The sequence below is a fragment of the Ptychodera flava genome (assembly GCF_041260155.1).
Source record: "Ptychodera flava strain L36383 chromosome 23 unlocalized genomic scaffold, AS_Pfla_20210202 Scaffold_24__1_contigs__length_23054250_pilon, whole genome shotgun sequence".
Lineage (NCBI taxonomy): Eukaryota > Metazoa > Hemichordata > Enteropneusta > Ptychoderidae > Ptychodera > Ptychodera flava.
In genome coordinates this window covers 3,654,845-3,681,674 of record NW_027248278.1, presented here as the reverse complement: position 1 = coordinate 3,681,674, position 26,830 = coordinate 3,654,845, and the positions used below count along the sequence as shown (strand labels likewise).

At 36.6% G+C, this 26,830-nt stretch overlaps 1 protein-coding gene and 1 long non-coding RNA gene across 3 annotated transcripts in view; one reads left to right on the top strand and one right to left on the bottom strand.

The window, feature by feature from the left end:
• LOC139124397 (uncharacterized) overlaps positions 1–26,617 on the top strand; it is a 40,279-nt gene extending 13,662 nt beyond the window's left edge. The window contains exons 1-13 of one of the 2 annotated variants that reach the window (XM_070690531.1): positions 9,380–9,515; positions 9,631–9,839; positions 10,249–10,315; positions 10,697–10,974; positions 11,443–11,630; positions 12,087–13,128; positions 13,581–13,695; positions 13,851–14,009; positions 22,417–22,498; positions 22,885–22,944; positions 23,215–23,280; positions 23,634–23,891; positions 24,329–24,830. In XM_070690531.1, the coding sequence (XP_070546632.1) occupies positions 12,770–13,128; positions 13,581–13,695; positions 13,851–14,009; positions 22,417–22,498; positions 22,885–22,944; positions 23,215–23,280; positions 23,634–23,891; positions 24,329–24,483 (1,254 nt within the window). In that variant the 5' untranslated portion in view covers positions 9,380–9,515; positions 9,631–9,839; positions 10,249–10,315; ... (1 more) ...; positions 11,443–11,630; positions 12,087–12,769 and the 3' untranslated portion in view covers positions 24,484–24,830. Of the gene's footprint in view, positions 1–9,356; positions 9,516–9,630; positions 9,840–10,248; positions 10,316–10,696; positions 10,975–11,442; positions 11,631–12,086; positions 13,129–13,580; positions 13,696–13,850; positions 14,010–22,416; positions 22,499–22,884; positions 22,945–23,214; positions 23,281–23,633; positions 23,892–24,328 lie in introns of those variants that run through there. The other variant, XM_070690532.1, reaches the window with a different exon arrangement.
• Positions 19,066–20,650, bottom strand: LOC139124398 (uncharacterized). Its single transcript, XR_011549917.1, has 2 exons — positions 20,014–20,650; positions 19,066–19,504 (listed from the first exon to the last, which is right to left on the bottom strand). It is a non-coding gene; the product is annotated as an uncharacterized lncRNA (long non-coding RNA).
• Positions 26,618–26,830: the final 213 nt, after the last annotated feature.

The following is a 26,830-nucleotide window of genomic DNA, read 5'->3' as shown; positions in this document are numbered from 1 at the left end:
ATTTTTAGTGTTTCGTCTTTTTCAAGTTCACTCCAGCTTTCTATACGTCTTGTTTGATTCTTGTCGTTTCGATGTATAATGTATTGTCATGGAACCAGTAACAGCCGAGGTGTTTCGATTCTTACTAAAACCATATTATGGCGAGTTTGAAATTATCTGAACAGATTGAGTGAGTCGGTCTTTTTCATTTCTATATTTATGCTACAAATCACGAGAATGGATAAGCTTTTTACCTTCTCGTGTCTATTTATAGACAGAGAAGGTATTAGAGTTGAAAACCAATATGCTGCTGTCAAGAACTTCCGTCTGTCAAGACTTCCGTCTGTCAAGATCCATTGACGTCATGCCACTGTGATGGGTCATATCATAAACTAGTAGGGGTGTTCATGGCTCAGGTTGAGGTGTGGGAGAACGATTTTGAGCTATGACAAAAATCAAAAGGGACTTAGCGGCATAGCCACAGTGTTAAGCCTTTCTCCAAGGTTTCTTAGTTGACTACAATCTATTACAGACTACTGAGCTGACGTTAGGGGTACTCACTTTGTGTTTGCTCACTCTGTGAGCGCTAGTGTTTGGTACTGAGTTGCGTGGATATCCCCTCATGGCCTCACGTGATCTGGGCCTGTTGCATAATCTGCAGAGCTAGAGATGATCATATGCCTCCTCCGAGTCTGAAAACGGTCATTGAGTAAGCCTGTCGGCATTTTCCTTGCATTTTTTCTCATTGAATTTTGCAAAATATCGGCGAGTACCTCAACATTTCAAGATAACCCTTTCTTCCCAATCGTTTCCTGGAGTTTCAGAGTCATATGAACGAAAATGAGTGAAAGTTTTAGACAGGAAAATCAGACGTCGGCCATGTTCAATGTTTACAGTACAATCAGAAGTTTACGTGGAGGAATTAACCAACAAACACAGGAGTGTTCATGATGCCCGCCCTCTAGAGGCAGACCCTCCTATATGAAGTACCACATTTGATGCTTGTGGAAAGCTTGACCACACAATGGAGCATTTAAACTTTTAGAAAATGACAAACTGAATAAGAAGGTATTCAGAAAATGTCAAATACTGAGGAAAAATGCGCAAATATTCAAAATAAACAGGTTAACTAATTGGTCAGCAATAAAAACAATGAAAATGTTTAATGCAAAAGTTTTTGAGATGCGCACATTTTAACAAATACAGAAATTATTAACATTATAAATATAAGACCAAACTATTTTTCAGGGATGGGACAGGTTGGAAATGAGGGGTGAGAGACAAAGGCACTCCTATTGCTGCATGTTGATGCAGCCACACCATTTCATTTACAGCATACTTATTCACTGTGTTGTGTTCAAGTTCCATATTGTACTGACTGTCATACAAGGATAACATAAGCAAATCAAATCAAATTAGAAAAGGATCAATGCTGTTGTGTGGATTTTGCTGAACATGGCTGATATTTCGCCCTATATATTTGGTATCCAGCAAAGGCATATTTTGATGTATAAAGTCAAAATTAACACTACATTGGTGACAATATATTTTACTGTTTCTGCATGAATTTTTCTTTTTTAAATTATAGTATATTAGTACTTCAAACAGATTAACAGTTATCGTGATGTCAACCCATAATTTTACATCACAAAGACTGTAATTCTGCCAATTTTTTTTTGTTTTTCAGTCATTTTATAAATTTTGCACTGCACAAGATGATTGAACAAATTGCAATGATTGAATTTGTAAACTCAAAGAATAAAAATCCTTTGGTCACAAATTAAATTATTTTTTGAAAAGAAATTTACTCTTAAACACTTTTAGCATATATTCTTTACACGGTCATGTATTTTTCAAGGAAAATATGCTTATAAAAACAGTAATTTCTTCACTTTATTTTTTGAATACTATGACAATTATCAGCCATGAGGTTATACAAACACAAGACCAGATAAGCGTTTTTCATCATTTCCACAGGACTCTTTGGAAAATCCATTAAAAACAGTTCAAAGTGACTGGAAATGATCACTTGGTATACGTTTAATTTACAGATGCCAGGTTGTGTATTTCACATGCACTCATACTATTTTGGACTGTTAATTCTTATTTCTGAATTGTTTAACTTTTTTCCACATTGAACTATCTTTAGGCAGTTTATACTGTAGCTTAGAATTTTTTTGGGTTCTTTGGGTCCATATCCCACCTCATGCCCCTACATCATCAACTATTTACCAACAACTCCATGCCAACAACCAATTACCTGACCTGGCCACACATTAGAGAAGGTACAGCGTCATTGACGGTATTTTTGTTATAGGAATCTTTAGTATTATGAAATAGTTGAGTATGACTTTTAGAGATAATATTCTGATGGCGGGAATTCATGTAGCGTTGGACTAACATCTTGACAGGAAAGGTGGGAACTATCGGGTAAAAGAAAAAGTAAAAAATTGTAGATGATATGATAAACAGATTCAGTATCAGTGATATCTGGAGAATTAAGAATCCCAACAAATTGCGTTGTACTTGGAGGGGGAACCCTTGATCCAGAACAGAATTGACTATAGGTTGGTATCCGATTCACTGCACGACTTCGTTTCACATATTTATATTGATGCGTCCATCAAGTGTGACCACTCTGCCGCACAGTACAATAAATTACCCATGTTGCTGTTTGATTTGTACCAACGACATTAGTTTTCTTATAACTTTTTCAGTTGTGCATAAAAGCAATAATGTGAAGTCTCACGATAATTGATTAATTATATTTATTAAAAGTACGTTGAAATATTGTAGTATAAATTTCAAAGAAACCATCAATTAACCATAAAAGTCACATTCTGCAGGTACTACAAATGTCACAGTTTTGGGAAGCAAGTTATGACAAACTGAAGGGGTCATTCTCTGAAAAAAGTTAGCATGTAAATTTCTTTTGTCTTTCCTATTTGGAAAACAATCAATATCCTTTTGTTTCATAAAACAGGTGCAACTGGTCTCCCTACTTTCCATCACTTTATTCTGTATGGCTGAGGACACAATCAGTGGAAAATTTACAAAAATGCCATCTCCTCTCTCAATCAAGCACAATTTTCTTAATCCTTTATAATGGTAACAGTGGAGGCATAACCTCTCTCCTGCTATTTAAATTACAGTAAAAACATGTTATTACTCTGCACATCACCTTAAGAAAAGGAAACAGTTCCTGTCTAAGTGTAGACGAAAAAAGAAATTTCTTCCGTTCTATTATTTATAACGGAGGTCAAACAAAAACACAAAGTTGAGAGAAATATTGCCTACAAAAATAGTACAACTGTAATGTATAGGAGTAGCTGGCATACTCTGGTAATGTACTTTAAATCAGAGATTGAAAATGTCTTTTTTATGTAAGTACCATCCTTGTTCTTTATCGTTTTTCACCTTTTTCTCTTGTATGTAAATACACACACACACACACACACACACACACACATATATATATATATATATATATATATATATATAATGTTGACGACCACATATATATATCTCTCAATCTAGTATTGAATACAATACGAACACCACCATGAACACAATGGAACAAAATTAGACGTCCTAACTTCCAGAATGAAAGAACAAACTTCCCGGGACAACACATTAGAAATATGTACAACATGCCATTATACCACACATTTTATCCACTGAACCTGAACTTTAGGCGACTGATGAAGAAAGTCTGGCAAACTTTCTAAATATAGCGTTAAATGGTAGTTGTGTCGTACCAGTTCTCCACTCTGTGACTCTGTAGTGCAGACTGCACTGACATTCCTAATCAGCTGTGTCTCGCCTAGCCCTGCGTACAGGTCCTGTGTTCCCGGCGTTATACGGCCTCCTGTGGTGGAGGCCGTATAACGCCGGGAAGACAGAGACCTGTACGCAGGGCTATGTCTCGCTGTACCAATTTAGTTCTGTACACAAGACAGTGAAACAAAAATACACACTACTGAATTAAAAGCAAACAACAATAGGCCTATATGAACGATGTGTGGAGTTGCTCTCCCTCTACTAACTATGACTCCACGCGCACGATGCCACGTTGCTATGGTATTCTCTAAAGCACCGTTCAATGTTTGTTCAAAATGTTTGCTCCAGTACTTCCGTGTTATGCTCAAACAAACTGAAGAGCGCAGAGTCAAACAGAACGGCGCAGCTCAAACAGAAAGACGCAGCTCAAACAGAACGACGCAATTACAAACTGAGAGCGCAGTTCAAAACAGAACGACGCAGGTCAAAACAGAACGACGCAGCTCTAACAGAACGACGTAATTACAAACTGAAGACTGCAGATCAAACAGAACGACGCAGCTCAAACAGAAAGACGCAATTACAACTGAAGAGGGTTTGTGTCGTTTTCGGCCACAACTCTGGAGTACAGACTGCACTGACATTTATATTCAGCTGTCTCGACGTACCTATTCTGTTCTGTACACAAGACAGTGAAACGAAAAATACACACCACCATACATTAAACGCAAACAACCAATATGTGAACGATGTGTGGAGTTGCTCTCCCTCTACTACCTATGACTCCACGGGCACCCATGCCAAGTTGCAATGGTATTCTCCAAGTGACCGTTCAATGTTTGTTACAAAATGTTTACTCCAGTACTTCCGTGTTATGCTGAAAACAAACTGAAGAGCACAGATCAAACAGAACGACGCAGGTCTAACAGAACGACGCAATTACAAACTGAAGAGCGCAGGTCAAAACAGAACGACGCAGCTCAAACAGAACGACGCAATGGTTCTACTCCGGAATAAAAAGGACGCGATGCGTACGCCGTTCTACATACTCAGTACGCCCAAATAATCACGTGATGCCGGTACAAACAAACCCACATGTGTACTGAACGCGTATGGAAATACACGTACGTCTGTGCGCGTTTGCGCACATGGCTTTGTTTGTACCGTGGTCGATTCGAATTCCGGGTTTGGCCTATTACAAACTGAAGAGCGCAGGTCAAAACAGAACGACGCAGCTCAAACAGAACGACGCAATTACAAACTGAAGAGCGCAGTTCAAAACAGAACGACGCAGCTCAAACAGAACGACGCAATTACAAACTGAAGAGCGCAGGTCAAAACAGAACGACGCAGCTCAAACAGAACGACGCAATTACAAACTGAAGAGCGCAGGTCAAAACAGAACGACGCAATTACAAACTGAAGAGGGTCTGTGTCGTTTTCGGCCACGGTACCCCAGAGAACTTGGAGTAGCGCATCCGAGATAGCATTCTACACTTGCGCGATAAAATCGTAAGAAAAATTGTCGACATTGCACGCAAACGGTCATTACTCTGACAATTTGATGCCCCAGTCAGGAATGTAAGATGATAATTGAGGTTATTACGAAAATACCGCAAAGGATGCACTCTGACATTGGCGTCGGGCGATATGCTGCGCCAATGTCCTTGTGCACCCTTTTCAGTATTTTCGTAATAACCTCATAGTATTATCACTATGAACCTGAATTTTCTGCTGAATGAAATATTCAACAGACTAACTAAACATACATGTATTTTAATCCTTTAAGTGCCATAGACTTTACATGTAAAGGACACCAGGCTTTGTGTACTGAAGAAGTGTAATGAACAGTTTTTATTCTGCACGGACAGTAGCCATTCTTTTTTGAACTCATATGTACTCCCAAGCATAGTTCTTTACGGCACCACTGCTGAGCGTTCAATGTTCGGAAACGAATTTAGGTGGGCCACCGGAATTCAAAATTTCCGTTTGTTTTTAACCTTCTTGTGTCTATTTATAGACAGAGAAGGTATTAGAGTTGAAAACCAGTATGCTGCTGTCAAGAACTTCCGTCTGTCAAGACTTCCGTCTGTCAAGATCCGTTGACGTCATGCCATTGTGATGGGTCATATCATAAACTGGTGGGGGTGTTCATGGCTCAGGTTGAGGTGTGGGAGAACGATTTTGAGCTATGACAAAAATCAAAAGGGACTTAGCGGCATAGCCACACAAAAATCAAAAGGGACTTAGCGGCATAGCCACAGTGTTAAGCCTTTTTCAAGGTTTCTTAGTTGACTACAATCTATTACAGACTACTGAGCTGACGTTAGGGGTACTCACTTTCTGTTTGCTCACTCTGTGAGCGCTAGTGTTTGGTACTGAGTTGCGTGGATATCCCCTCATGGCCTCACGTGATCTGGGCCTGTTGTATAATCTGCAGAGATGATCATATGCCTCCGAGTCTGAAAACTGTCATTGTGTAAGCCTGTCGGCATTTTCCTTGCATTTTTTCTCATTTAATTTTGCAAAATATCGGCGAGTACCTCAATATTTCAAGATAACCCTTTCTTCCCAATCGTTTCCTGGAGTTTCAGAGTCATATGAACGAAAATGAGTGAAAGTTTTAGACAGGAAAATCGGAACGTCGGCCATGTTCAATGTTTACAGTACATGTATACAATCAGAACTTTACGTGGAGGAATTAACCAACAAACACATTCGTAATTCCTTTCAAAATGCTGGAACAGGCTCTTGGAAATTTTGGTCCATTCTGAATTCAGTGATTGGCCGCAAGAGTCTGAGTATTCAGTCATGGTTTGATTATTTTAGTAACCTGTACAAACAATGTCATGACATTGAATCAGGTGATTTGGAGTTCTTGCGTTCTGTCGAAGAAGAAATCGAAGTGTGTGTTAACAGAACTGAACTTGAGGATACAAGTGATCATGACAATGATGTTTTAAATGGTCCAATAACAGAGTCTGAAGTATTATACTGTTTAAGAAAATTAAAACCTGGAAAAGCTCCGGGTCCAGACGGATTGCCTAACGAGCCATGCAGCAGATGTAATTTTACCACTGTTAGTTCACCTGTTTAATTTTATCTTTGAATCTGGTAACTTTCCTCCTGAATGGACAATAGCCACTGTAATTCCGCTTTTCAAAAAAGGTGATAAGAGTGATGTTAATAATTACCGAGGCATCTCATTATTAAACGCACTTGGAAAAATATTCACTTCAGTATTAAATGTACGCTTTTAACGAAATGGTCTGACAGCGCAAATATACTTTCAGACTGTCAGTCAGGTTTCAGGAAAAATCACAGTACTACTGACAACATATTTGTCTTACACCCCATCATCCAAAAATACCTAAGTATAAGACGAGGTAAACTATACTGTCTTTTTATTGATTTTTCCAAGGCATTTGACAGGGTCAATCATTCTCTTCTTTTGTACAAACTTATGTCGCTTGGTGTTAAGGGTAAAATGTTCCATATATTACATTCCATGTATTCAAGTATTAAGACATGTGTCAGAGCTGGCAATGTCTCCTCACAGTATTTTGAATGTCCAGCAGGTGTCAGACAGGGCTGCATTCTCAGCCCTATTCTCTTCAGTTTCTTTATCGAAGAACTCAATATTATGTACATGACATCGGGTCATATAGGCATCCAGCTCACACAAGAAATGTACGACATTTTCTGTTTACTTTACGCTGATGATATTGTCATTTTCGCAGATTCAATCAGAAATTTACAGTGTTTAATTGATATACTGTCACGTTTCTGTGCAAAATGGCGTATGCAAATCAATCTCGATAAGACAAAAGTTATGATTTTTCGTAAAGGTGGTCACCGCTCTCGATGGGAAAACTGGCTCTTTAATGGTAATGTAATTGAAGTGGTGTCTTATTACAAATATCTAGGACTTCTTCTTTCGTCACGAAACACATGGTCCAAAGCAGTTTATACTCTAGCTCAGCAAGCCCGTAAGGCTTTAAATGTACTGTCAGTTGCAAGATGGAGGCTTTCTCACTTTGATGTTAATGTACATTTTAAGATCTTTGATGCAAAATTTTACCAGTTTTGTGTTATGGTGCTGAAATCTGGGGATTTCAATATTATGATGCCCTGGAAAAAGTTCAAAGAAGTTGGTGTAGGAAATTACTAGGATTACCCCACTCTACAGCAAAGGAAGCGGTAATGGGGGAATGTGATCGTTTCCCTATTTACTATTATACGCTCAGTCGTTGTATAAGGTATTGGATAAAACTTTTAGAAATGCCCAAAAATAGGGTTCCAAAACATGCATATCTTATGTTATGTAATCTTGACAATATTGGTAGAACTACCTGGGCTACTTCCATAAAAAATATTTTGTTTTCGTTTGGATTTGGTTTCGCATGGTTCTCCCAGGAAGTAGGTAATAAGAAAGTATTTTTGTCAATGTTTGAACTTTCAAAGACACATTAAGACAACAGTGGATGGAAAATTAGGCTCAAAGGCCAAAACTGCGTACATATATTCATTTCAAGAGCATTCTAGAACCTGAAAGATATCTCTACGTCCAATGTAATCACAGAGCCATTCAAATGTTAGCATGTCTTCGTTGTTCTGCGCTTCCTCTAGCGATAGTGGAAGGCAGAAGATATGGTGTTGCTTCTACAAATAGATATTGTACAATTTGTAATAGAGAAACTGTCGAAGACGAATTACATACCATTTTATTGTAATATGTCCTCTATACAACAACCTGAGATAGAAATACTTACCTACAGACCTATTTTTGGAACCAAACTTTCAGAAATTTATTAATGCTATGAAATCAAATGAATCAGATGTTATGTTCAGTCTGTGTAATTTTGTTTACAGAGCTCTTAAACTTAGAGAAAGAGCTAGTGGAATTGCTGAAATTTGCTGACATGTTATGAAGTCAAACCTGTTTTAAATTAACTCTTTGTATGCAATTACAAAGTATATACTGACATGTTATTCCTGTACTTATCACATCTTTGTAGCTTACATTTATTTGTATTTTAATACTTAATTTATCCCCTTTGTATATGGGCCGGTGGCCTTGGAATGCAAATAAAACCTACTCTATAACTCTATATCAATTTGTTTTGTGATACTATCCAATATATATGGCAGCCATTTGGTTATGATTTTTTCATGTACAAAGCCATAACTCAGGCATATCTCAACTGATTTTATTCAAAGTTGGTACAAGTACATTGACCTATGTCATATATATGCACATTGATTTGTCTTGTGATACAATCCAATATGGCCGCCTTGTGACCATTTTATTATGATTTTTTCATGTCCTCAACCACAACTCAGACATGTATCAAGCGAATTTATTAAAAAGTATTTTGATCACAGACCTAATGAATAGGACTCTATCCTCTCTGAGGACCTGTAATCAAAGTACCCATTAACAAGTGGGACTATGTCATCAACAATGACTTGTTTACATCGTTTTGGCGGGATGCATAAACTTCTGATAACTTACATCACTATTTAGAATGGTACAAATTCTTTAAGGTTCTATCCTAACCTTTACAGTGTCTGATTTTCCCCATATGTCTTCTCAGTATATTTGTGAATGTATACTTGATTGTGCAAGCAAGAGGTGTGGCTGTCAGAAGAGGAATAAAACATGCAACAGCAGCTGTAGATGCAAGTCATCACAGTGCATAAACCGCCATGATACAATAACCAGGGCAAGCGATGAAGATGATCATGCAAATAAGGTATGGTTTATATTTATTGTTTGTGTATTTTGTTAACATGATGAACATTGCATGAATAATCGCAATCATACCAATCCATAATCCAATAACCAGTTCGTGTTCTCTCTTAATTTAGAGATGTATTTTGGAGCACTGCGCATGCGCACATTCATATTTGCATAAGCGACCCAGTGAACGCGGAAGCATGGATTTCTCTCAGGCTACGCATCCCACATCGGGTGCCTTCGGCTCTCGTAGAAGGCTATGGATTGTCATCTTCGGGTCAAAATCGGCAGCAAAAGAACCCAGGACGTTCAGTCAACGTCATGGCTTCCAACGATGGTGGTAAGTTCAAAATTGCGGGAAATTTTATGCATTACTTTCCGTGGTCCTCTCACGGTTTCCGCCATGATGTTCCTTCAGAACTTCATGATTAAGTTCAGCTATATTCAAATCCATCCATCGTACAGCGTCGTTTGGCCGATTTTTGCATCCAAATTGGTCAACATTGTCGATGAACAGTTTGTGGACACATAGACGAGATTTTATTGCTGTAGCGCCATGGCGGACATTGGGGGACACTTTTACATTTCGATCCATGATGAAGGCCTACTTCTGGTTTTGGGAAATTCCGATGCGTTAGCTTCGTACTATATGTACCAAGACTAACGATCTACGCATGGCGACTTTCAGAACAGCCCGCGAAGGAATTCTTAAGTTATAGAGAAAAAATACTGAATTTAATTTTCCACAGGTTCATCACAGCCTTCAGCTGCGTCAAGTGGTAGTATACCATTACGAATTGTATCAACTGTCAGAGGGTACGTATTGCATTTTAGATGGGTTTCGATGTTAAGTGATGCGGGCAAATAAAGATGATGCTAATTTAAAGTCGTATTATATTATAGCCATCAAGGCTAAGTCAAGGGTGATATGATTAATTTTTGTACACTCTGTGGATTCGAGAGACAGTGCCAGTGATTCAACCATGCACAGTGTTGTTTGTGAATGACTAGAGCGATAATTTTCTCTCTTCCTTTACAAAGTACATGCAACTTTCGATTCACTGTATTCTGAATACAGCCACTGTCTATTTACTTGCGAGTCACATGTCACCTAGCTCCCATCTTCTTTTTGTTAGATATTAATTTTTAATATGTGTTACAATGCAGTAATGTATTAATATATGTAATATTGTGCAGGTATCATGCATTCCGCATACGACCCCATGTGTCAGTGTGGCTGGAGGTCAAAGATGAAGAGGGGAATCGTTATGATCCTTATGCAATGGGAGTGTGGTTCCCCAAGCTTGAAAAATACCAGAACATCTCCACCATGAGATAACCAGGAAAGGTGACCAGCGTGGACCAGAACAGACTGTGCTCTCAAACAGTGGAAAACAAGTTGGCCGTGTCCCCGCCAATTTATGCAAAGCTTTCAGACAGTTGAAAGAACAAGGAAAAATCACCGACATTAAGTGGTAATATATTTAATAAGCATTTCTATTTTGATGTTGATGACATTATAAAATTATAGGGCGTGTATCTGTTCAACTTCCTGGCATTTTTTTGCACACAAATAATTTGTATCAGTGGCATCCCTTTCTCTGTCAGCCAAGATTTTAATAGTGGAATGATGTTGTTCCTCCTTATTGCTGACTGGCTTGGAAATATGACACATGCATGCAATTAAGAAAATACATTAAATTTGTGATGTGTCTATAACAAAAACAGTATTCATTCCTTGATCATTAGGTTAGGTAGCGCAACATCTGTAACCAATTACGTCATGGAAAACCATCATGAATATTTATGATTTTATCCGATTTTATAATCAATGTTGAATGTATCAGATATTGTTGAGTGCCAATGAGTACTTAGAGAAAAATAATTTTGAGGTTAGGGCCAAGTATTTATAATTAGTTCTTGTTTTTTGCTTTCCCAAAAAGTGAGTACACCAGTGAAGTAGGCCTCAGTTCAAATCCACATCATCACCAGAAATTCAAAAAGTCTGTGACAGGAAGAGACCGTCCAGGAGGAGGAGCTGTGCTTGACTGTGTTTACCATGTGTATGTAAAGCCAGGGGTGGAACAGGAAACCAGAAAAGTTATTGAAGAAAGTCTGTTATCCATTGGAGGTACTGGCCAGCTATTGTAAAATATGTTGGACACTTGTTTGTTGGACACTTGTTTTTGAAAAAAGAGAGATATTTTATATATTTATATATTTATTTTTCTGTATTTTTACCATGTTAAATGTTTATAACAACTTAAAAAATTTGACTTTTTCATTTACTCTTGTCACTGATGTATTGTTTGAGAGATGACATATTTCATCTTCAGTCTGCATGAAAACTAAGTGAAGTTTGTGACTGCTTAGATGATTATAAAACTTACATACTTTTTAATCTATTTTTCAAGATATGTATTTAAAAAGACATTCACTAGTGTTTTGACCGTATACAGTTACACAAAGTTTGAAACACTGTTGGTGCTTTATTTCAAGTGTTGTGTTTATTTTATTGTTTATTTTATGAATAAATGATCTAAAATTCTCATTCAAGTTTTTGTTGCTCCTTTATTAAAATTTACAGAATTAGATGACGAAATTTCATACCACATTAGAGTCCTGTCAGGAATGTGTAGAGTGTGCAGTGTTCAGATCAAAGATTTTAGCAGAGCCAAAGATGTTATAGACTATAAAGAGGAGGTCAATGACATTTGGTGTACCAATATTGATACTGACAAGGAAGAAGTCCATCCATATCTCGTGTGTGGTAAATGTACAAGAACCATAACATACCACGAAAAGAAACGAGCAAGTACCGGTACTAAGCAGAGTAGGACAGATCAAGTTATTTCCATCTTCTTTGCCCATAGTAGCAGCTGTAATCTCTGCTTTCATCCAACACCTGATCACTCTTACTGTAAATCTGAGAGACTGGCTGACAGTGACAGTGATCTCTGTCAGTGTAGGAAGTGTAACGTGAGCGTGAAAGATGCAGAGACACAAACAACAATGACTGCAGTACTTGATGTACAAACCTGTGACACAAGTGGTCTTGACATTGACATTAAATAAAAAATTGTCTTTGATGTGTTCAAGTCAGAGGCCTCGGCGATTGCCCAAGACTTTTTGACTTTCGATCAGACATATAAGGACTTGTCTAATTGTGCAGCATTTGATGCAGATACTTACTACAGAAAAAGGAATCCCATAATTCAAAGTGCAATTGATGGTCTTAGTCAGTCAAAAAAAATCACATCAGCTAAGGTAATGGCTATAGAACATCTGTATGGGCTTGTGGTGAAAGCATCAATAGCGCCATTCTCTTTTATGTTATCACTACTGCTATATGGAATTACAGGAAGTGCAATGTTAGTGTCAGTCTTAAGCAAGGTCTGCCCAAGTGGAAGCTGGACAACATTCCGAAGATGGCTTGCTTCAAGGGCAAGTCAGCCAATAAAACTACCCTGCGCTGGAGACCTTGCAATCGCTTTTGACAATGACCAAATTGTTCAAAAACAATATGAAGTGAAGGCAGGGGGAAAACCCAGAGTTTCCATCTTGACCAGCGTTTGCTATGTAGTATTTGGATTGAGAGGCCTGCAGCTACAACAGGATTTAGCACCAAGGTAGGTTTTGGCACTTTGTAATGGTGATATTGCCTGGACATTAGTACACTGAAAAATATGTGATACTGACAGGGACAATCAGGGGTAGGCACATGGGGAATGGAAAGCATGCCGTGGACCATTGAGAGCAATGGTGGAAGGAAAAATCCTGTACATTGACAATTTGATCCCACATTAGTTTTTTGGTGTTAGCATTTTGAAAACGCCTTTGTATGGCCATACGACACTATTTTAGTTATCAACTGTTGTTTTTCAGGGTTGGGAGAAGGGTCTAGTTGTCAATTCTATTCCAATCCATTGCTGGTTTTCAGGAGTCAACAGTGTGGTTTCCATTCCCCACCCTTATTTATGCCTACCCCTGACAACAACTATATAAATATGTTGTAAAGTAAGACTTAACTTTTGTGGAGAACATTTTTTCTGTACTTCACTGTAATTTTTAAATTTTGCAGTAATTGGATGCAATATAGTAATGCCCTGATTAACAAGGAGATCAAAGAAGATCTGATGAAAACCCTACTTGCCAAGGAAAGATTAAGAGCTGCATTTGCTGTAGTAAGGAAAGAGGTAAGGTAAACATAAGGACTGTAAATAATGGGAAGGAAATTCTCCCATGGTACTGGGTCAGCTGGTTGATTATATAAAGGATTGAAACATTTCATTTTGTCTCAAAAGTAGTATTATTACTAGTATTATTAATTTTTCCCCATATGTCTTCTCAGTATATTTGTGAATGTATACTTGATTGTGCAAGCAAGAGGTGTGGCTGTCAGAAGAGGAATAAAACATGCAACAGCAGCTGTAGATGCAAGTCATCACAGTGCATAAACCGCCATGATACAATAACCAGGGCAAGCGATGAAGATGATCATGCAAATAAGGTATGGTTTATATTTATTGTTTGTGTATTTTGTTGACATTGACCTATGTCATACATATGCACATTGATTTGTCTTGTGATACGATCCAATATGGCCGCCGTATGGCCATTTTATTATGATTTTTTCATGTCCTCAACCACAACTCAGACATGTATCAAGCGAATTTATTAAAAAGTATTTTGATCACAGACCTAATGAATAGGACTCTATCCTCTCTGAGGACCTGTAATCAAAGTACCCATTAACAAGTGGGAACTATGTCATCAACAATGACTTGTTTACATCGTTTTGGCGGGATGCATAAACTTCTGATAACTTACATCACTATTTTGAATGGTTTTATGCTTGCCAAACAATCAACGGCTTTGATGCTTGCCAAGTATCAATCAAAGGTTTTGAGGCTTGGCAAGCATAAATCAACGCGCGGCCTTAATGTTTGACAAGCACCGTTCAACGGCATTGTTGTTTGCCAAGCAGCGAGCAGCAATAGGCCTAAACGGCTTTGATGCTTGGCAAGCATCAATCAACGGCTTTGATGCTTGGCAAGCATCAATCAACGGCTTTGATGCTTGGCAAGCATCAGTCAACGGTTTTGATGCTTGGCAAGCATCAATCAACGGCTTTTTATGCATGGCAAGCATCAGTCAACGACTTTGATGCTTGGCAAGCATCAATCATGTGCATTGATGCTTGGCAAGCATCAATCAACGACTTTGATGCTTGGCAAGCATCAATCAACGACTTTGGCGCTTGGCAAGCATCAATCAACGGCTTTGAAGCTTGGCAAGCATCAATCAACGGCTTTGATGCTTGCCAAGCATCAATCAACGGCTTGTATGCTTGGCAAGCATCAATCAACGGCTTTGATGCTTGGCAAGCATCAATCAACGGCTTTGATGCTTGGCAAGCATCAATCAACGGCATTGATGCTTGGCAAGCATCAATCAATGGTTTTGACGCTTTGCAAGCATCAATCAACGACTTTGATGCTTGGCAAGCATCAATCAATGGTTTTGATGCTTGGCAAGCATCAATCTGCTGATTTGATGTTCGGCAGGCATTGATCATCGGGTTTTAAGGCCTTTTTGGAGCATTTTACACTAATTGAACATGATTAGGTTATGCCAACCTCTTTTATTTGTGTCACTGAAAGAGAGACCTTTTTGTGTATATTTGTTATTTTTGACGATTCATACTTGACATATTTTACTTCGATTTCAGGCAGCAGTAAAATGGCCGCAATAAAATCACCAGAACATTGTACGTATCAAAGGCATCAAAGTTTTGTTTTAACGAAATTTATGTACTGGGTAATACATATGGCTGAGATCCACATATTAATATTAGATATCCTATGAACATAATTGTTCAATAAGCTAACTGTTACATCATATGAAAACCTCATGGCACAAGCTTGAAAGTGCATAGTATAAGGTTACAAAATGTCATTAACATGATATTGCCGATGGCTCACATGTCAATTTGTTAAAGTGTGGTTGTCAGTAACATGTAACTTTTATTCAAAATGGATTGTTGAAATAGCTCCAGTCTAATTTAGATTTGCACGTTCAGGAAAGATCACAACAAAGACGTGTTGTCACTAGAGATGGACAAAGTCCACCAACAAAACAAAATATTTTATTTACAAGATGCCATTAATAGGATGTTTTCCCTCTATATCTCTTGTCCCTCTATACTGACATAGTTGTGGAGGCAATTTTTAATTCCACGAGGCAGGCGGAGCCTGATAACAAGATAGGGTCGGTTGGATCATATGGAATATTTCATTCTACTATCGAAGCAATGAGGCCGAAACACGAAGTAACCGATGAAGCTGTCAATGCGTTGCTATATTTAACCACCAAGGACGACAAGGTAGATAGTCACATATACTGTATGCAATTTCGGTTGACAAAGCCAAATGAGCATGTATGCTAAATTTGAGTGAATTTAGAAGTCGAAAAGGTTATCGGAGTCCTCTATTAAAACTATAGAAAAACTCAAAAACTAATTAACTAGATATATAAACATATACGCCAGTACTAAGTATAGGATCGTATTTACACTCCGTGTAACCTTATGTTTTAACACTGAATATTATATTATATGTGAATCTTTTAGTCAACACGTTTAACTTTTTTCTCTTCTTTTTCTTCAAATAGAAAACTCTCTTCATAGATAACCATGTCATGACCGACATATCTCTGAATGCAAAATTCCATCATGCGAAGACGGTAATACACTCACACACACACACCTACACCTACACACCTACACCTACACACACACACACGTACACACTGAGAGTGTGTGTGTGTGTGTGTGTGTGTGTTTGTGAGTGTGTGTCATGTTACAGACTCATATTTCCTGATATATTTTTCATATAAAAAGTCATTGGAGGAAAAGAAATAGAAATTTGAGAATTTCCAACTAGCTCAGATTCGTTACCTCTTCCTACAATATGCTGATATGTGTAAACCTTCAACTTTCTAACATAACGCATTGTGAAACAGTGAAATAAAAGAAGAAAGTAGACTTAACAACACCTAAAATAACTTAAAAGTATTTCGAAATCCACAGTAACAACAATTTAATTACTTTAAAATTATTGGTTCCATAACCAACAGAGATGTTTAGTTACACGTAATTACGCGTACGTCTGACGCACAGTGGCGCATACGTATCCCTGCCAACGTGCGAATGTTTTGGTTTAGTTGTGACTTCCTGATGATTTTAAGAAATTTTGTGTTACGTGTGGAAGTGTGGTTTGGTCTGTGCTACACATACATCCGGTCATCACGTGACAAAGAATCTACGCGTACTGAAGGAACGTGATTACGTGTAACTAAACCTGTCTATTATGTCCATATTGTATATTTCTGTCTTCAGATCGATTTCAAACAATATGAAATGTGCATTGGTGCCATTTTTGACGGCGGTGTTGCAGGAAAGGACATGATCGAACATGGACATTGGTCCTTGCTGGTGAGTGATCAATCTATCTATTCATCTATCTATCTATCTATCTATCTATCTATCTACAAAAATAACGTACAAATATTTACATATGTCATTATCAACTTATCTCTTTCTCTTTAGATTATAAACGTCACTAAAAAAATGCTGATTCACCTTGATTCTCTTGGTGAGAAGAAATGGAAAGTGGGCAAATTTAGAAGAAATTGGGAGTGAGTCAATATTTTGTGTTTATTCGTGTTTGACGTGTGAGTGCATTCCAACTTGAACACGCTATCCTCTGTTCATTCAAATATGTGGTCAAGCCTTTCTACCGTCCCTATGATTCGTAACACCGTTTTCGCAACCGTCACATGTAGAAGTGACATGTTTGTTTCATTCAAACGTGTATGGTGATATAATTGTGATCGATGATTGTAACCAGCTTTGACAAACGTAAACTGTGGTAAATACATACTGTAAAACACTTGCTACTCTTTAAAATTGTGACTAGTACATCAATACTGACTTTTAACATTGTATATAGTAAAGTAAAGGTGAACAAATTAGACGTATTCCATATCATTTATGTCATACCAGTATATTCATGGTGCAAATAAGGTGTTTGAATTTGTCGAGACGTGAAAAGAAACGTTGTATATTCATAGTATAAGAAGGCTGGTAGTGTTATTATATAATAGCAATACATAAAACACAACGACAGTATACCACACGGTTTGACCAGTACATTTCATGTATGCACTCGCTATCGCTCGTACATACATGTATGTGTCATGAAATGGTCAAAATCTCATATTATACTGCCGCTAATTGTGCTTCATTACTTAAATATCTCATTTCACAGAGTTTTCAAGTATTTTGTCATCTTCTTGCAGTTAATTTCTATGTCAATATTTCTAACATACATTTATTTCTTCACAACTTTCAAGGGAAACTAAGGAATCGGAGTTAAAAAATGTTGCCAATACTGTAGAACCAGTTTGGTTTGTGTAATTATTAATAGAAAAGAAAGCATTTTATACATCGCTGCTAATAAAACATTTTGCTTTGCTAACTGCAGAACATTGCTGAGCAAGAAGCATGGAAAAAAGTAACTCTCCATGAGATGTCATTGAAGCATCAGATGCAAGCTGATGCCACTTCATGCGGTGTTTTCGTCGTCAAGGTACTGAAGATAAAAACATTTTAATCTCCCTTCTCTCGTTTCGGCGGAAAGGTAATTATCTGACCTTTTTATATAGAATGGTTTCAGGGAAAGTTTCTTGTCCCTAACTTTTATATATCAAGTGTCATTTTATGCACCACTCAGACGCCTGAGGACTCCATCTTTATTTCAAGTTGCACGTAGCAGGTTAAACACAAGAAAAAATTATTTTTATCCCTAGTCTTTTACACTGTGCAATGACATTTCTGTAATATATTTTTATCTAATACTTCTTTTACGACTTTTTATCATTAGGGGCCACTCCCTGTATATATATACATATTGTATTTTCAATTCCTTTCTCTTTTTTTCATTTTGTCTCTGAATATTGTACTGTTTGCTTGTTTTTATGAACTCTGTTCATTTTTTTCAGTCTCAGTTTTGTTACTGGGCTTTTGAGCATGTAAATAAATTAAATAAATGATTTGGTTTGGCATCACAGTCTGTACTTATAATTTCTAGTATATTTATATCATGAATATATTTTGATTCTTCAATTCAGTTTATTCACTAAGAATAATGTGTTTTTCAAGCAATTGTTGCATTTATCAATAACACTTAATCACAGAGCTGATTTGTATCCTAAATATTTAATATGTCACAGTTGATATTGAAACTTCAAAGTAAAACCAACACGATTGAAACTGATTTGGGATTATTAGAATTTCATATTTTTAAAATTTCTCAAAAGTGGTAGGTGCCAGATATAGTTGGATGTTGCAATAATACAAATTACTTAATAAAACAAGTGAGTTATGTAAAAAGAAAAGCAGATGACGGTTACATTTGCAGATTAAATCGGCATTACTTCACCATCCAATTATTCCAAATTAGTTGCGATTGTGTTGACCTCTTAAGTACTGAGGCACCAGTCAGTTTCTTTAGCCCGACTATTTGAATATTTTTATTTTCTTGACATCAAAAGTGTTAGACTCTCACCAGTCGCTTGTACTGCTTGGTCTCGCGTAGCTTCCGGTATTTATAGCTGGTACAAGCTCTTTGCGACAAAATATCAATATCCTTGAGCAGTTTTTACCGTGTAGCGATGTCATCTACTACTAACCACTGAAATAATGTAGAAATATCATCAAATTTTGCTGAAATCAAGGAATACCGAATGTTCGCTTTGTTTGGATTTTCAATAACATAAATGCAGTCTTTCATGCACAAGTCCTTTGTGATAACGTTTCTGGTTTCCATGGTTGCTGTGGTGGTAAGTGTGATGATTGGCACACCACTCCGTATCAGAGACCTAATTTCTCCAAGTTGACCATAGTGCTTCCTGAATGCTTTCTCTTTCGCAGTGTCTTTTCCCCTGTAAAAAAAACAACAACTATTTACATGGAACAATAAACTGTTCCAAACACTTTAGTCACCTTTGCAAAGCTGTAAATATTGATTATTTCTGACCAATGTCCTTTGATAACATACAGTCTCTTGTTGTATTGCCCAGAGTAATTGTGAACTTTGAAAGTAGAATTGTCTATGATTGAAATTTCCAGTGTGTGACATCTTCTGAACACACCGTGTGTGGATGTATACATGAAGTAAGCATTGTTAAATAAAGAATCCCACGGGCAGCAGTAGGTCCCATACTCTTGTCAATTTCTATTTACGAAAGTTTCAATCAATTTTGCCCATACAGTACGACTGGAATGTCACATATTTTGTATTAACAGTATTCAATGGGATATCCATGTCGGGTAGAGTGAGTGCACTGGCATTAGTACAGTACGTCTGCCTCTTTAATTATGGAGATAACTTAAACATGTCTATATAAATGATATAAACATCTGATGTTAAAGTATGACATTGTGCACCTACCACTTTTTAATGCAGTGGCTCTCGTCCACAAAGATTGCTCCAATTCATGATCGATACTCTTGCGATAACAGAGTCCGCCTGAACTTCGATAAAAAATGCCTCTGGACTGCCAAACAGGATGTTGTAATTGCCATTAGCAATGCCTTTTTGAATCCATGAGTTGCTGTCCGTAACGCACACAGCCTTGATACCTCGGCTCTCAAGATTATGAACCTGTTCTTTCATCAGTGCGATAAATGGGGATACGACAATCACGATAGATTTTGTGTTTGCCGTATCTATCATGCCCGCTGTAAAACTTGATCGAGTCTAGAACAAATGGGGCGACTTCGTAAGTCATTGACTTCCCACTTTCTGTCGGTACACTGACAAAAATATCTCTCTCATCAACATAGCCGTCTATAACTCTTCTTTGAAACTCTTTCAAATGTGAGTATCCGAGTTTTTTCAAAGCGTCAGAGTAGTCTCCGTGCTGCTCTGAAGTCGCCATATTGGCTTTAATTGACAGTTTAAGCCCACCCCTTTCCTTTCACTCGTTGTGACGTCACCGTCGCCTTTTTCATACGGTTCTGTGATGGCGCTTACAAGGTATAACAGTCCTCGTGCCTTCGGCACTCGACCTCGCGCCTTCGGCACTCGATCGCCTACGTTGGATTGCTAAAGCACTTAATAAAGTGACTCCGGTCAAAAGAAGGCACGAGGACTGTCGACAGTCTACAAAAGTGTCTGACGGCTAACCTTTAAAGAACTAACATTGAAAGACTGGGTGTTGTCCCACTCACAAATCTAACCCCTCCTCCCGTCCAAGAAACTGACCAGTCATTATCTTGAATAGGTCAGTCTTTATGATAAATCCACCATCAAATAACTCTAATTTGTCTTTAGTATCATATGATTTGTGTCAAATGTAATATTTAGTTGGATGTTTTAGCTATCTTTTAATCCATTTTATATTTTAATCAGATTAGTTTGAAAATATGTTATTAAACAGATCTTGTTCCTGAAAATGGCTGACTGCACTTTTGTGTACATAGAGCCAATTTTAAAGATTAATATTTAAAGATAGAAAACAATTGAGTTGTAATATCTTGAAATAACATCTCTCGTCAAACATATATGTTTGTAGTTTGCAGAATGTTGCAAAAGTGGGCTGTGCCCAGAAAAAATTGAACAATTAAGGATTGAAACTGATTATGCCAGGAAAGTTTTTGCCATTAGTCTGGTAAAAGCTGCAGGTAAATAATAGCAATCGGCATGTAGAATGGTACAGTTAGTATGTGAAGCTGTTGTCATTAAGGACGCCATGCAACAAAGTGTTTTATTTAGACTGCATGTTCAATTGTGCAAATCGTGCAGCAAGCTATGCCAATGTCACAATGGACACTGCAAATCTTCTATCAGTTTTCAGTGTTAATCAATAGTGATAGGCTGTAATAAGTCTGTAGACAAACAATAATAGTGCCCTCTGTACAATTACAAGCTGAACCATGGGTGATGGTGAACATTGCAGCTATTGTTTATTTTGATGTTGAATAGTCAATTGTTCTGCAATTCGGGATAGAATTATTTATTGTGGAATGTGATCATTTTCGTTTTATTACTCAAATCTTGCATGAGAGGGATTATTCCTGTATGTTAAAAAGTATATGTAAGTTCAAAGGTCAAATGGGCAATTATATTTAAATTTAGACATTATTGATATGGAATTTGACACACATGGGAAGGGTCATTGTTTTTAGTACACAAAAATTGGGGAACGTTACCTTTTTTTTTTGAATTTTAACTTTTGAATTGTCACCATTTTTTGCGCATCATCATTTGCGAAAACACTCATCCTTTACCATACCTTGTAATTACAGTCCAGACAAACTGTCCCTATTGCATCATTTTATGGATGAACTGAGCAAAATTGTGTATTGTTTGTAGAAAAATAAAAAACAAACATATATTTTTTTACTTTTAATCAACGATTCTGTTTTAGAATACTGCGGGGAAAAAACATTTGTAATTTGTTTTTCCATCTGTCAGTTACATTATTGTAACACTGTACACACAAATTGCATTCATATATTCACTGATTGTAAGGACAATTTCTATCCACTTTCTAATAATTTTTTTGAGATTTTCATCCAGTTTTATTTGTATTATGTATTTTTCCCTTTCTGTCATATTACTTTTACACTGTTGTAGACATATTCTGAAGGGTGTAACTCATCAACTTTCTGGTGGTGTAACCTTACAATAAAATACATGGTTATAGAGCCTGTGTATGTTCAGACACAATGAGCAGGAACACTACAACTGTGAAATGTGTATTGTTAGGTGAAGTGAAGCTGTGAATGCATGTCTTCATTTCCCAATACATGAATTGTAATGTTCTTTTTAAAATTTCCTTTTTTTCAGTCAACAATGAAAGTGACAAAAAAAGAAATAGCTAATGATGGTGTGGATCCAAGTCCACTTGCAAGAACTGAAGATGAAATAGGTCAGTAAATTATATGAGACTTATTGAATGCTTTAGTAGTTACAAGTTTCAATTTTCATCTGCTGAAACATGTATATATCCTTGATTTCACTTGTAATACCATTGTATCAGCTGCATTACAATCAGAGTATATTCCTTGTACATGATTTTGATAAACGATTGAAATAAAACAACTTTTAGTCTAGGGAAATGAAGATTTAAACATAAAACACCTGGTAATACCCCTGAGGTATATCATCACACCTACTTACGTGTACTCATACAACGTTATTAGATATGTGAAACAGCTGTATGTAAATGCTACTATTGGCTTGGTTTTCTGCATTGTCAAATTTGCATTCTCAATACGTGATCTTTAATGATTAATGAACTTTGAAATATTTTAGGCAATGACAACATCACTGAGCCCTTACAGAAGAAAGAAACAAACACAAGCAAACAAAATGGTAAAGTAAAGTAATAATTAAAATTATTAACTTTGCTTTAAAGTTATTCTTATGTTTCATGTACTCTAACTTAATAAGCTGTTATTTGTGCCCTAAGAAGTAAGAGTATGTAGTTGTTAGTTAATTTATTGTAATAGAAAGTGATACTCTAGAAATAACTTTCAGAATAACAACGGTGGAATTTATATCCCTCTCCTTCGAATTGTGTACTTGCTGAAAAATGATAATCCAATAATTAAATTATGAACTTTTTGATAATCATCTGTCCAGGTAGAGGAGGTGGGATAAACTCAACTTTTAACTGGAACACTAAGGAGCATTCATGGACTGATCAAGGTAATCATTTTACAGAAAATTAGATCTCTCTTTGATCTAATATCTAATATTTATGTAATTCACAGAATAAACAACCCTGGAACTGTAGCTGAGCAAATTCCTGAGCACATTGAAACATCAGGTTATAGTTGAATCAGTGTTTTTCTTGAGGGTCTATGGTTTGGTACAAGTAAGGTATATTCATTACAATATATGAATGTTTCTGATATAAAAATCTTGTTGATTTGCATTGAATGAATACAGAACAAAAAGAAGATATGCATACTGGTACTTGTGCAACATAATAACAAAAATAGTGGGATGTAATGTACATACATGTATTAAGGGTTTGTCATGTTAAATTTTCTTTGCAGTGTTTGCGGAGGTTACCTCCAGACTTGACGCCAATAGCGGGGGGCACAAGAAGAAGAAATATTCCGTCACGGTTAACAAACTTAAGAGGAGAATGTCCGCTCCAGAAAGAATGTCACGTAACACCGTGACGAAATACTTGAGACTTGACAGTGGGAAGGGGCTGGGAAGAGAATCTGTCAACAGACTATTTAATAGTCTAAATCACAATGATAGTGGTAGAGGGGCCAAATCTACAGCCTTCACCTTGTTGACCGAAGGTGTGTGTAAAAAAGGAATTTTCTTGAAATATTGTATTGAGAAAGATAGTGTTGCATCACTGCTGCACATATATAGCATGTTCGTTTACATACTTTCCAAATTTTTTTGACGGGATTGCAATGTTGATGATAGATATGTAAGGGTTGTTCAAAGATATTGATACAAAATCATACATCATGTTTGGAAAAATTAAAAGTCAACGAATTTACAGAGTTATTACCAAGGTTAAGGTACAGTGCCAGGTCCTTGTACTGTCACTTTGTTATGAAAGTCTGTTTGGAACATAAGGAAATGTTCAAACAATAAGAATTAGCATGCATCATTGTTACTAAACAAATCTATACATACCACAGTTGGTAAATAAACAGATGTTTATGAATAAAAAAATTTAAAATTATTCATTTCTATGATTTTTTTATTTAATATTGCTATGCAGGTGAGGTGAAAGATCTGGCCCACAGCATCCTTGCTGTGGGAAGTACCACAGTCACATGTGCACAACTAATAGAGGAAAAAAATGAAGAAGGAGGTATCCTCCATAAAGCAAATTTTATTGCAGCAAGGTATGCATCAAAACAATCACTGTTGTGAAAAACACTGACACTCAGACTTACATCCACATTTTGTCAACACAAGTACCAATTCACCTTGTATATCTTAGTCTGGTATGTAAAATATCAAATTTCAATAAGCTGATCATCAACAGTTTATCATGGATGTCAAAGCTTCATTACTTTTATGTAAAGTCAATTTGAAATTCTCTTACATGTCCATAATATTACATATTTGTTTTCATTTTTCACCAACAGGAAAGTAATCACTTCTATCCTATGTGGATTACAACTGCAGGACTTTGATCTTTTGACTCATGGTGGCAGCTGTATTATCGATGCAGTTTTTAAAATTTTGTTACACGTTATTGATAAACAAATATGTTTTATTTTTATTATTTCACATAAATTTTATTTTCATTCATTCATTCATTCTTTTATTGCTTTTTTGAAATCTTTGAATTAGAAGTTGAGAATTATGTAAACTAAAATATGAAAAATATCGTCAATGACACTTTCCTCACATTTGGTTACACATGGCAAGCCAGAATGAGTGTATACACAATATTTAATAGCTTTTATGGACCTTAAGCTTGTGATATTCATAGTCAAGTGCATTTGAAAAAATTTTGATGCACTGTCAATTGAAGTATGAAAAGGTTGGCAACTGTTGCAACTGTTGATCACACACACTTAGGCAATACCATGAAACCTAGTACATCATAATTAGTGATACAATCTGCCATACGAAAGTAAAAGTGTCCTCTTAAAATATTGTTTTAATGTGGACAACATTTGGTCTCTCTGCAGGCTATGGTTGAACAATCACAATCAGTATCATAGACAAATGTGCAACTCACAGTAACACAGTAAGTGAGGCTACCCACAATTCCCCTTGTTTTGTTCACTCAGACATTTTTTGCTAAAGGCTTTTTCAATTTTATCAGTTTCTTAACGATTTGTAACTTACAATTTAAGTTCAGGATTATTTGTTAAGACTATGTTCCAAAATTATTGATTGTGTTTAAAATTCAAGAGTAAATTGAATGAGAAGTTGATGTTTGGAGGTGCTAAAAATTGCACACTTGTCAAAATAAAGTTATCAGCAACTAAGACGGTCTCATCATACCACCTGTCAGACATGCAAATTTCCTTTGTTACAAACATTAAAAAAAATCAATACCCTTTCTTTTGCCAACACAGACGCAACTTATTCCCTTAGTTCTCTTGAAAATATTGTGTATGGCTGTCAAAAATCTATGTCGACAAAGTTACAAAATTGCTATCTCCTCAACGGAAAAAGGGTTGATCTTCTCATTATTCACAGTGAGAAATCAGAAAATTATGATGATCAGAACTATGTTGCCAGAATTTTGAAATATGGACCGAGTTGTTCTGTGTACAGAAGAAATTTGCTTCAGTTCAGTGAGTGATCTCCGTGTGTACAGATCATGGAGGATTGTGGGTAGCCTCACTTACTGTGAGTAAGTGAGGCTACCCGCAATTCTCAGACTTTTTTGCTGAGTACTTTTCCAATGTTATCAGTTTCTCAACAATTTTTAACTTACAATTTAAGTTTAGGATTATTTGTTACAACTTTGTTCCTAAATTATTGATTATGTTTAAAATTCAAGAGTAAATGAATAAGAAGTTGATGTTTTGAGGTGCTAAAAATTGCACATTTGTCAAGATAAAGTTATCATCAACTAAGATGGTCTTATCATACCACCTGTCAGACATGCAAATTTCCTTTGTTACAAACATTTAAAAAAAATCATAACCCTTTCTTTTGCCGACACAGATGCAACTTATTCCCTTAGTTTCCTTGAAAGTATTGTGTATGGCTGTCAAAAATCTACGTTGACAAAATCATAAAATTGCTATCTCCATTGCGGAAAAGAGGTTGATCTTCTCATTATTCACAGTGAGAAATCAGAAAATTATGATTATGGGAACAATGGCCCCAGAATTTTGAAATATGGACTGAGATGTTCTGTGTACAGAAGAAATTTGCTTCAGTGCAGTGAGTGACCTGTGTGTGTACAGATCATGGAGAGTTGTGGGTAGCCTCACTTCCTGTGCATCTTTCAAACACAAACCTTTATAAATGTATTGCTTAGTAGCCTATGGTGTAAGATGTGTACATCTGATTTTAAAGCCCTTCTAACCAAATTTAAAAGAAACAAACCAGGGATTGGTATAGAATTCCAGAAGCCATCACTTGACTTACACAGACAACAACTCCATAAATATACATTTTGACAATGAAAAGAAACAAAAACATTTCAAACTAAATTTCCAAGCATTATTTTCATACAAAATTGTCATATATACATCCATGGATGTAAGAGTTGGTGATTAATAACCTGACCTTGCTGTATTAAGCA